The 11,355-nt window shown below is 36.8% G+C and overlaps 1 protein-coding gene across 4 annotated transcripts in view; it reads right to left on the bottom strand.

Annotated features, from left to right (window-relative positions):
* Positions 1–7,049: 7,049 nt before the first annotated feature.
* LOC100918248 (protocadherin alpha-C2) overlaps positions 7,050–11,355 on the bottom strand; it is a 136,346-nt gene continuing 132,040 nt past the window's right edge. For 3 of the 4 annotated variants that reach the window (XM_031953413.1, XM_031953411.1, XM_031953410.1), the window contains exon 4: positions 7,050–9,872. In XM_031953413.1, coding sequence (XP_031809273.1) covers positions 9,562–9,872 — 311 coding nt within the window. In that variant the 3' untranslated portion in view covers positions 7,050–9,561. The remainder of the gene's footprint in view (positions 9,873–11,355) is intronic. The other variant, XM_031953412.1, reaches the window with a different exon arrangement.

Genomic DNA, 11,355 nt, shown 5'->3' with positions numbered 1-11,355 from the left:
CAACCTACCCCTCTCCACCAAAATCTTTTATATATGTATTATATATTTTTGTATATTCTTATTGAGGGCCTACAATGTACCAGGCACTATTTAGGCACTAAAGAAACAAAGATAAAAGAGGGACATACCCTGCCTTAATAAGCTTACATTCTGCCATACAAGAAAGCTTGGATTGTGCGTGAGTTGGATTGTGGTGAGTCGGATTCCTTTTTTCCTGTGACCATGGATCAAGAATGCTTAGTGGGACCTATAGTGAGGGAATTAACCGGAGACCCCAAAAAGCAATTGACTTTCCCAAGTCCAGAAAAGATACAAGTGGGATCTATTATAAGACACAAAGAGCTATTAAAGTCTTAAAGGAAAAAGGGAAGTGTTTAGGGCAGCTAAATGGCACAATAGATAGAATGCTAGTCCTGGAATCAGGAAGAGCTGAGTTCAAAACCTCCAATAGTTCGTAATGAGTCAGATTAGACCAAATAACAAAGAGAAGATTTTATATTTTGTTACACTTTTGTGAAGTAGTGTATCATTGAACGGAAAAGTATTGGTCTCATTTCTCATAGTCCTTTAAAAAGTCATAATTCATATTCCTCATATCAAATGACTGACTCCTTAAGATGAGTAAGGATAGTTAAATGGATATTGACAGGAGGGAGCTTGAATTATGACCCAAACTACTCCTTGAGACAATGAGAGAGGAGCTCTGATACAATTATCTCTTTAAGTGGACCTTTTGTTCTTAAGTAGGCCTTTAGTTCCTTGCACTGAGAAAATTATCTTGACCCCACAGTTTACTGTATCCCATCAGAAGGTTAAGTTATGATGTCAACCCTCAAGATTTTAGGGGGGGGTTCTTTTTCCCTATAAAAGTATCTATTGGGTACCTTAATCCCTTCCCCCCCCACACATACTTCTTTAGGAATTTAGCCCATTTTATCACTTCATGGGTTCATTAAGAATTTCCTACCTTGTGACTGTTAGTTCTCTAGGAGCTTTTGCCTATCTTATGTCATCTTTCTCTTGTTAATAACTAAAATTCCCTTTTAAAATTAATTCCGTTCCAAGCAGCACAGTGCAATCTTTGCCTTTTGATTTGGAGATGGTTTAAGCCTACAATTTTTTTTGAGACACTTTTATGATTCCAGTCCATAATTTTAATATATTTGGGGTCAAATCCCTGCTCTCCAACATTTGATGAATCATATGGGGAGTCCTGAAATCCCAGTATATTTTGGGGGTTCAGTGCTTTTGCAGTATTACATTCTCCATCATTTAGAGAGTATAACTCATGATCAACTTCATACACATATATTTTCACTACACACTCACAAAAAGATCTTGGGGTATTACTCTTCATGTAGTAAAAGTAAGGACAAAAATCTTACAACAAACATAAGATGGGGGAGAGGATGATTGAAAATTCAGACTTTACTAAAAGCAATTAAAGTTACTTCTACCACTTAGCTATACACATTTTACCTATTGATTTCAGTTTACCTTTCATATAGAATGAGTCATATTCTTTGGAGTTACACTGAAAAGAAAAAAAATTAGAGATATAAATCATAAACCGAGAAAGTTATGACAATTTTTTTTTGTTTTTATTTAATCATTTTAGTTGTGTCCAAATCTTTTGTGACCCCATTTAGGATTTTCTTGGCAAAGATACTGGAATAGTTTGTCATTTTCTTCTCCAGCTCATTTTATATGTGAGGAACTGAAGCAAACAATTACATAATTTGCCCAGGATCACACAGTTTGTAAGTGTCTGAGGCCAGATTTAAACTTAGGAAAATGAATTTTCCTGTCTCCAGAACCCAACATTCTATTTTCTGTGTCATTTAGCTGTCCCATGAGGAATTTTAATTCAATTAATTAAAATGAATCAATGGAATAAAGAATTTGAGAACAAAGTAATGATATTTTTATAGCTAGATATTTTTCACACAGGTGTAGTTTCAAATATGCTAGTATAACTTGAGCTTGACGTGCCACCTGGTGGTTTGTACAACTATAATGGCCCTATAGCAACACAAACAATCAAGTCACAACTAGTCCAGGCAGCACTGTTCCTCTGCACACAAAGTCTTCCTATATATAATCAAGTGTTTTACTATGATCCTATGTCATGTTTTTTTTTTTTTTTCAGAAAGAAAAAAAATTATTGAAAAATGGACCAGGAGATTTGTGCTAAAAAGGAATAAAAATCAATGGGAATGCATTCAATTCCAACCACTCACACTATAAACATTATGTTAAGAATCAGAATAGTACCTGAGGCCTGTTTCTATTAGTGATTGATGAACTTTCTCATCAAAAGACCATTTTGGTGGGATCAAAAGAATGTGAATTAAATAATATAATCTTGTCATATTATAGGCAGCAACATTATAAAATTTGAGATTTTTTAAAAAAACCATATTTAAGGTTTTTTTTAAATTATGGATTTAACAAATAAACATTTCTATATCAGAATAAGAATAAAATAGAAGATTTTACATAAGCTTGTGAATTTTGTAATAATAGTTTGTTTCTTAATTAAAAAAAAAAAAAAACAAAAAACAAAAAATACCACCTCACTACAGTAATGAGTCATAGATGAAGGGGATGACTTTCTGTTTATTGGGCCCCTTTGATTAAAAGTTGACACATTCTTGACAAAAAGGAACATCATTTCCATTAACCTTCAAGTTGGCAAAAACTAGAATGGAGAAGAAGAAACATCTCCAGTAAATGGGACAGATTTGGGTCATTAAAAAAACATTAGGAACCTGTTTTGACTAGTAGTGATAGATGGGGCTTCAAGACACAGGTCTTCTGGAGTCAATGACTTTGACCTTATTTTCTTTCCTCTCAGGTTGATCAGAGAAATAGGAGCTTTTTGACTTTATTCTTTTTGCTCTTATTCTCCGTTCTACTGAAACAGGGGTGGGGAACCTTTTTTTCTGCCAAGGGTCACTTGGATATTTATAACATCATTTTTTGGGTCATACAAAATGATCAACTTACAGAACTCAAGCAATGGGAAGTTGTACTTAACTTTCAGATCATCATCTGCCATTTAACCCTCAGAATGGATGTTTCCCACCCCTAGAAGATGGCATAATGCTTTTGAAGGATCTTCAGCTTCTTTGTGAGAAGAGGAGAATAAAAGACTATTCTTTTGGGATGTTGATGAGGAAATACCTATTCTCCAAGCCCCATTTCTCTTCTTTCCTCTATTTTATCAAAAACTAGGAAGTCCAAATGATCTTATCTCATGTTAAGCCAAGAAAGGGAATTTTTTCCCTCTGACTTTCAGAAAAGCATTGTTTGCCCTATTTTTAAGAATAATTTTAAACTTTTGATATTCATTTTATAGGGTTACTTTTTAAAAGTTCAATTTTATTTTATTTTCAGCCCCACCTTTATTCCCTCCCTTCTCCCTCTTTCCCCATTGAGAAAATAAGAAAAACAAAATCTATTATATGGTTGAGTAAAATAAATTCCCATTTTCATGTTCAAAAATATAAACTTAAATCTGTACTTTAAATCTATCATCTCTCTATCTGCAGGTAAATGGTATGTTTCATTATGAATCCTCTGAAATTGTGGCTGGTTAATCAGAATTGTGGGTTTAGTTGATTTTTTTAAAAATATTTTTGTATGCATTTATTGAGTTGGACATTTCTCCTGGTACTTGGACAGGTCTCAAACTATACTACATTTTTATGACTGTCGTTGAACTAATATCTTTTTCTATGATACATATACCTAACAACATTAATTAAATTTTTCTCTCTCCCTTTTCCTTCCCCCTCCCCACAAAAATTGTGCCTTTATTTAGTGAGATTCAACTTTTAGTTTCTTCAGTGAACGATAGATAAATGTTGAAATTAGTAAATTTGCTAAAGCCCCTAACCAAATGGTTTTATGACTGACATTTTTAAAAACCTTTCTGTATGACTGCCTGAATCCCCATCTGTCACAGTCTCATTATTTGAGAAACAGTTTAAAAAATACCTCCACTGTACTTTGGAAGTGGATAAATTCTCATGTAGTAGTATCATCTAAGCACCACAGAAAGAAAAACCTTTGGAAAAAAATGGACTAATTCCTATCAAAACTCTAGATTATATTCAAATGAAACAGACTTCAAAACGTACTAATGAAAGCTTAAAAGGTGCCTGGATACTTTCTCATACCATCACTTAAAATTTTAGGAAGAGAAGCTTTTATCAGAGTGATTTTAGATAGGAAAATTAAATGTACCTTGGCTCTTTGTTTTCATCTCTCATTCCATTTCTCTCATATTTCCCACGGAGTGTAAAAATTAGAAAAGCCTATTAATGTGTGAAAAGAGCACTGACTTTGGTGCTTAACCTCTCATCATTTTTGGACAAGCTGCTTAACTTCTTGGGGCCATCAGTGTCCTCAAAATGAAGGGATGGGATTAGATGGCCTAACATTTCCTCCAACTCTCAATCTAGGATCTTATTGACTAAATAATTTAAAAGAAAAGTCCTTTACATTCAAAAGGGGAGAGAGCAGATGCCATTTCACACAAAGTTCACAAGTGCCATGGAAAAGAAATTTAAAGAGTTTCCCCTTTAGGACACAAGTTGTTTCTGGGCTGTGGCTAAGCTGAGTTCTAGAAGTTCAGTCTTGCCATCTCAGTTAAATGCGCAATAATTAAAATAGTTTACTTCCAAAAGCTAAATTTTGCCATTTGAGATATACCTCTCAAGGATTAGAGGCAACTAAATAGTTCTGGCCCTGGAGTCAAGACCCAAGTTCAAATCCAGCTTCAGATAACTTTCCAGTTTACCTTTTTGGGCAAGTCACTTAACTGTTAACAGGCTCAATTTCCCCAACTATGAATTTAGGATAATAATAGTACCTGCCTCCCAGGGATGTGAGTAAGGATAGAACAAGAGAATATTTATAAATCACTTAGTACTGTGGTTAGCATGTAATAGACACTTAGTAAATACTTACTCATCTTCCCTTTACAAATCAATGTTACTTGCTCAATCAGTTGTTTGCTGTCTATCAGCACTTTGCTCAGCTCCAACACAAGTTGTTGGATAATGACAGGGAATGATTTATATTTCCTGAAATATACAGCTGTGTAGTTAGATGATCCCCAATTTACCGTATAATCATACAAGTTTGCCCTTCAGTTGATATTGTGAATTTCAATAGGATCTCCCCTCTGCTACTCTATGCTGTAAATTTTATTGTATTTAATGAATAAATCGGGAAATGCCTATAGAATGCCAGGAATTCACATATTAACAATTTTTTTCCCCAGGGAGCAGCATTAACCAATAAATGGATCTCAAAAGATCAGTTACCCCAAATGATTGTGATCCCTCAGTTATCATGTATTTGGTTACTATCTGCTAAGAATGATTCTCAGTCACAGGACAGGATAGGTATCTCTCTCATGTATCAAAGTCTATGTAATTATTTGGTACTAAGTACAAGATGACAAGGGCATGGGAGGACTCTTTAATCCTGAATGCTATGAACCCTTTCATTAGTCAGGAGCCTGAGGTCTGCATATGTGCTGAGAGGGATCAAGGGATCAATGTGTTCTGTTAGGCAGCAATCTATCATAACTCCAAACCCTGGCTATCTTCAGAGGAACTTCAAACTATGGTAATGTTGTCTTTGAAAGGATCTGTAATTTTGTGTTCAGTTGATCTGAAAAACCCATTTTCAAATGAAAATTGTTTTAATGTTTTCCCCCTGTCTTTATATCTAATATTTGGATTAAAAGTAGAGAAAGTCTAGATTACAATAACATCTGTCCTAGGTCCAAGATCTCACCTGGAGAGCTGGATAGCTCAGAACCCAGCAGCCAGTACTCTTAAGAAGAATCAGTAAGAAACCCCATTCTCTCTGTATTGTGACAATTATGATTTCCCTATAGTGTATAAATCACATATCATGTAAATGTACCAAAGAGATTGGAAGTCAAGAGACCTATAACTTCACTTGGAATCTCATCCCATATGGCTGGAAGGGCATTGGACAAATAATGACTCATTCTAGAATTAATTCTGTGCCTTTTCCCCCTTCTCTTTCAGCCTGCTCTTCTTCGATCTTCTTGAGAGAAGTCAGTAGATCAAGTGGGTCAATTGCCATACATGTCTAGCTACTTACCAATTATATTATACCTGGGGAAGGAATTAAGGTTTCAATGATTTGACTCCCCATCATGTGCTTAGGTTGGTGTAGGAAGCAAATGATGTGTTATTTTACATGAATGAAAAAAACTCATTCCTCCTTTACTCATCCACTTTTATCCCTCAAGGATTTTTTAGCTGGCAAAGGGCAAAGGGCCAAAATTGTGGCACAACCCCTGCAGTGGGAGCTGCCGGGCCCCTGGCACCCGCTAAATGTCCTGTGACCCTGGCGGGAGGTGGGGGTGAAGAGGACCCAGACACGAACAGGGACGGGCTAAGAGACTGAAGGATTGGCACCTGCCCAGGCCCCAAGTCTAGGAAAACGCTCAGCAACGTAAGAAAGGGGAGGCAAAAGGGCAGCACTCCAATAAGCTTAAACTCTGAAGAAAGAGGAGGAGAAAGAGGAGAGTAAAGAAGACAGAAGAATATGTTCCTTTAAAAAGAGTGCCATGTATTGTTGAAAGAGGATGGGATAAGGTATGATCTGGGTTCCCAGTTGTCCTACTAGGACTGACAAGAGAATCAAGAGAGTAAGTAGGCCAAAATAAACAGAGTGTCTTGTGGCTTGCTGAAGTTCTGGTCCCTTATGGTTTTGTTACTGTTGGAGCAATGATCATCTTATGGCCTCAGAAGCTTTCAAACCTTCCTCCGAGAATGTGACTACTGACTCTGGCCCTGGAGTACACCTTATTTGACTCCAATGGGATTAATTCTTTGAATAAGGATTTCAGAATAGCACCTAGCCAGTGTATGATTTAGTAAGATATAATATAATATGTAGAATATATAAAATATATATATATATTTTGGTGAACTTGTTCCATGTATCTCATTTCTTCCTCTGCTCTTAGAAAAGACCACCATTTCTTGCATACATACCATTATCTGTTTATTAGCAATAACATAGGAAATACCAATAGCACCAATTAAAAATGAATCCACATGCTGTTTTGTCCTTACAGCTGTAATAACTGGTAACTAACAAAAGATTGGAAAGCACTTTCTTGGTATAAAAGTGCTGCACAGATTTATCATCATTCTTATCATTAACAAATTAGCTCAATTCTCCTATTCTTCAGAAGGCACGTAAGGTCAAGTACATGGGGTTGAGTGGGGCAAAGTTGTCGGAACCTACTATGTAGCCATGACGTCTATATGCTGGCAACCTATTTTACCCCATGCAAACCTACACAGCTGAATTTACACACCCTTCAAAATATGGGAGAATCAAAGCTCAATCATAAACAGAAAATAATTCTTCGTGGGAGATGGAGAGCTTGGTTAACAGATTCCTATCTTTTTTATTTAGATCAATGAGTTCTAGAGCAAAAATAATTGATCAAGCATCTAATTTGCACATTTCAACAAACTTAAAATGTTCTAGCTGGAATGACATTAACTTTGATTATTCTTTATGAGAGGATATGACAGAGAGTCTTAAAATTTCAATACTCATGGAGGTCACAAACTGTTTGATTGTGTGCTCACACACCCACAGGGAATTATCTTCTGAATTCCTTCCAGAAATGTTACTTTCAAAAAAACATCTTCATCCAATCCCTCAACAGCTGGACTCCTGGCAAAAGACAAGGAAGGGCTTTTGGCTTACCATAAATAAAATTCTTTGAATCACCAGTATCTCGATTTAAGAAAGATATTTTACTGTGTCTTTCATACACAAAAATTGATTAACAGTAGTGTTTTTCCCCCCCAAAAATGAACACTATTCCACTTTTTTCACATGTGTACAAAAAAGAAATGCAATGGGATTACATTCAACAATAAAGCTTAAAGTCCACTCTAGGTAATAGTTGCATTGACATTCACATACACAAGCACAGAGTAAGTATATTTCAGGATTTTTATAAGAGCATACAGCATACATACAGTAGTTGGATTTTACATCATAAGTAATAGTAAGGGCAGCAATTCAGAGTGTCATAGAAAAAAGGGAAACAAAACCAAAGGAAAGGTTGTCAGCTAGCGCACCAAGACAATTCACAGAATTACAGGATCTGTAAGTGTGTTCTGTATGTCTGAGAAAACAACAACTATCTTTCATTTCTGAGTCTTAGGACAGTTGATTGAAGAAGATTGTGTAATCAAAGTGCACATAAAAAACATTTTTTAAAAGGATAGGGATCCTTGGGATTAGTAACTAATACATGCAAGAGGCAGTCCCAGAGTGACCTGATAGAGTAAAGCTGTGATTGGCAGGTGGCCGATATAATACAGATGTTTCAGGCAATTTCTCTAAAGCACTTCAATAGCAGCAATGATTGTTTCTAATGGCTGTAGATTTAATTCTCTTTTTGGGGTGAGGAGAAATCATATTTTATCATCTTTGTTTTTCAATATTTACATCTAAACTTTCATTTTTAAATAAATCTTATCAAATAACAAAAAGCATAGATAAAGTGAGGTGTTGGGGTTTTTTCTTTCCATTTTGCATATGTATTATGGGAAAAGGATCTGGCCTTTTCAGAAATATTGTGTGCAAAAGAATGTTTAACTGTGAGGACAAGGACATATAGGAAGCAATATCCATGCTACTCACTTTCCCAATGTGTCCATCTGACTGGCCTCCTGTTAAGGGTCTAAGGAACTGGTTTTCCAGCATAATGAAGGTTTTTAGAAAGACATTATAGTCAATTTTTCCCCAGGACTTCTAATAATGTATAAATAAGCTAATGGTCAAGGGGGCAGAATACAATTTTGTCTGGAGAATGGGGACCACCTCCTGCCATTAAAGATTCCTTACCTATTCCACACTAAGTTTGGAAAAATCTAGTCACCTCTTTCTCAGGTTTCCCTCTGGACTGAACAGTTCAGAACTCTTGATTCATTTTGTTTCTTTTCTCTACCTCTTCTCACACTAAGTAAGCTAATTTTGCCTTTTCTCGATGACTTCTGGTACCGCATCCGTACACCCCCGCATACCTCCAAGCCCACCCCCACCCCCAACCCCACATGCACAGGCACACATCCAAAGGAAGGCCCGGACTGCCCAATCTGAAAACCTTTCAGCCTGCCCTGTAAGTGCCATCAAGACAGGATTCCAGGAGCACAAGGCTAAGGGTCCAACCTCTCACGGGTGGGGCTGGGAGGCCTCTCCTTTGCGGCGGAGGAGAAAGGAAACTTGGGTCTGCTTTTTAGATTCTGAAAACAAGCCAGAGTGGAGAGAAAGAGTTAACATCAGAGTGAGTAAAGCTTTTAAGACAAAACCTGTTCTATGTGATCTAGACAGACACCGGGAACTTTCTGTTGTTTTCTGAGATCTGTACAGATAGGACTGGTGTGGACAGGAGGAAAAAGTCAGGAGTTGCTACATAAGAGAGATTTGCCATTATTACAAAACTGGCTAAGTGGCTTTGTTCCATTGGATCCCTCACTGGTCACTGTTGTCAGTGGTGCTGTTCCCTTTCTCTTTTTTTTCTTGGGTCTTGTTGCCCTTCTTCTTTTTCTTCTTCTTCTTAGTCTCCTCCTTTTTCCCAAAGGTTATGAAGTCACTTTTGTCAATTTGGCTGTTGGGTGGCTCCTGCCGGATGGAGATGATTGCAGGAGATCCCGGGATAATGAATTTGTCTGGCAACTCACCGGGGCCAGGTTGCTTGGGGTTGCCTGGTCCATATTTAAAGGTCCAGCTGTTGCTGTTGACACCAGCTCCTACAGGGGGTGACACCTCTCCTGCCTCAGGTTCTGAAAAATGCAAATGACAAGGTATCAGTCAAGAAAAGGCAGCCCCCTTGCCCATACTACCATACCCCTAGACAGGAGTATTTGATAAGAGAGTATGGATCCCTCCATTTTATGAAGAACACTAAGGCCTAGAGCAGTGGTTGGAAGAGAAGATGATAAGAAACTATACTTCCACATTCCCTTCCCAACTGTGCTCCTGACGTTATCTGATTTGCCATTATTTCTAGGTCAATGTACTTGAACATAGATAAACATTTCAACATAGATACCAGAAGATGCTATTGAAGGTGTAAAGGAATCTTTGCAAATTTTCAGAATAAACACCAAGGAACCTGGTCCCAGAAGAAAAGAATTTCTGAACCTTGTATATAATTTCATTGGACTCTCAGCTCAAGCAAAATCTGGGTAAAAAACTTGTGGGGGAAAAGTGTACTTTCACCACATCAGAAAGTCAAAGAAGCTGTTTTTTTAACTTCCATAAATAGGGGCAGCTAGGTGGTGTAGTGTATAGAGCACCAGCCCTAAAGTCAGGAGGACCTGAATTCAAATTTAGCCTCAGACACTTAACACTTCCTAGCTGTGTGACCCTAGGCAAGTAACTTACCCTAATTGCCTCAGCAAAAAAAAAAAAAAAAAGAAAGAAAGAAAAGAAAAAAAAAAAGAAAGAAAGAAAGAAAAATTTCCATAAATATAGGAAAAAGCCTTTTGTAAATCTGGGGAAAGACATAAGAACCCTGGTCATGGAGTTTTAAGATCCAAATTTAAGTTTTAGATCTAATACTCACTAATTGTGATCCTGGATAAGTCATGTAATCTTTCTCAGTATCAGCTTTCTTATCAATAAAATTATATATACACTAATAAAATGGGAATAATAATCTCTAACTCACAGAGTTGTTAACTCTTAAGTGCTGGGGAAATATAAATAGTACATATATGTTTGAGAATAAGGATATTACATAGGATTACTTATGCCTATTCTACATATGTATATGTGTGTATATGCACAAAACATTGAATAGTGCACCAAATTCCACAAGTCTCTGACCCCATTCTAATAAGAAAGCCTTTGTAGCCAGCCACGTTTTTATTCACTATATATAGAAGAGTCAGGAAACTTGTGTAACCTCTCCCTTGGGACATTTCCATAAAGATGTGGTAGGCTGAAGGAAGTATATGTATATATTCATGCATGTACTTTGCCTAGTTTCCCAAATTTCCCGGGGACTTTGGACTCTGAAAGAACTTCCTTCCTAGAGAGAAGCCATTTGGAGAGATGAAAAGGGAAGAAGAGGACCAAGGATTGTGATGGTTACCCATACTTCTCCTTTCAAGTTTTCAGGGATTAGATAGAATGGTCCTAGTGACACAAAGCAGAGAGAACAAATGGAGTTAAGATCCCACTATGTGACAGAGACACAATTGGATTGATTAACACACCAGGATTGATAAAACTCTAGGAATTTGGTTGACAGGAGCAGTC

The sequence above is a fragment of the Sarcophilus harrisii genome, chromosome 2, assembly GCF_902635505.1.
Source record: "Sarcophilus harrisii chromosome 2, mSarHar1.11, whole genome shotgun sequence".
NCBI classification, from domain to species: Eukaryota; Metazoa; Chordata; class Mammalia; order Dasyuromorphia; family Dasyuridae; genus Sarcophilus; species Sarcophilus harrisii.
The sequence above is the reverse complement of the archived record's forward strand: the minus strand, read 5'-3'. Positions and strand labels throughout refer to the sequence as shown.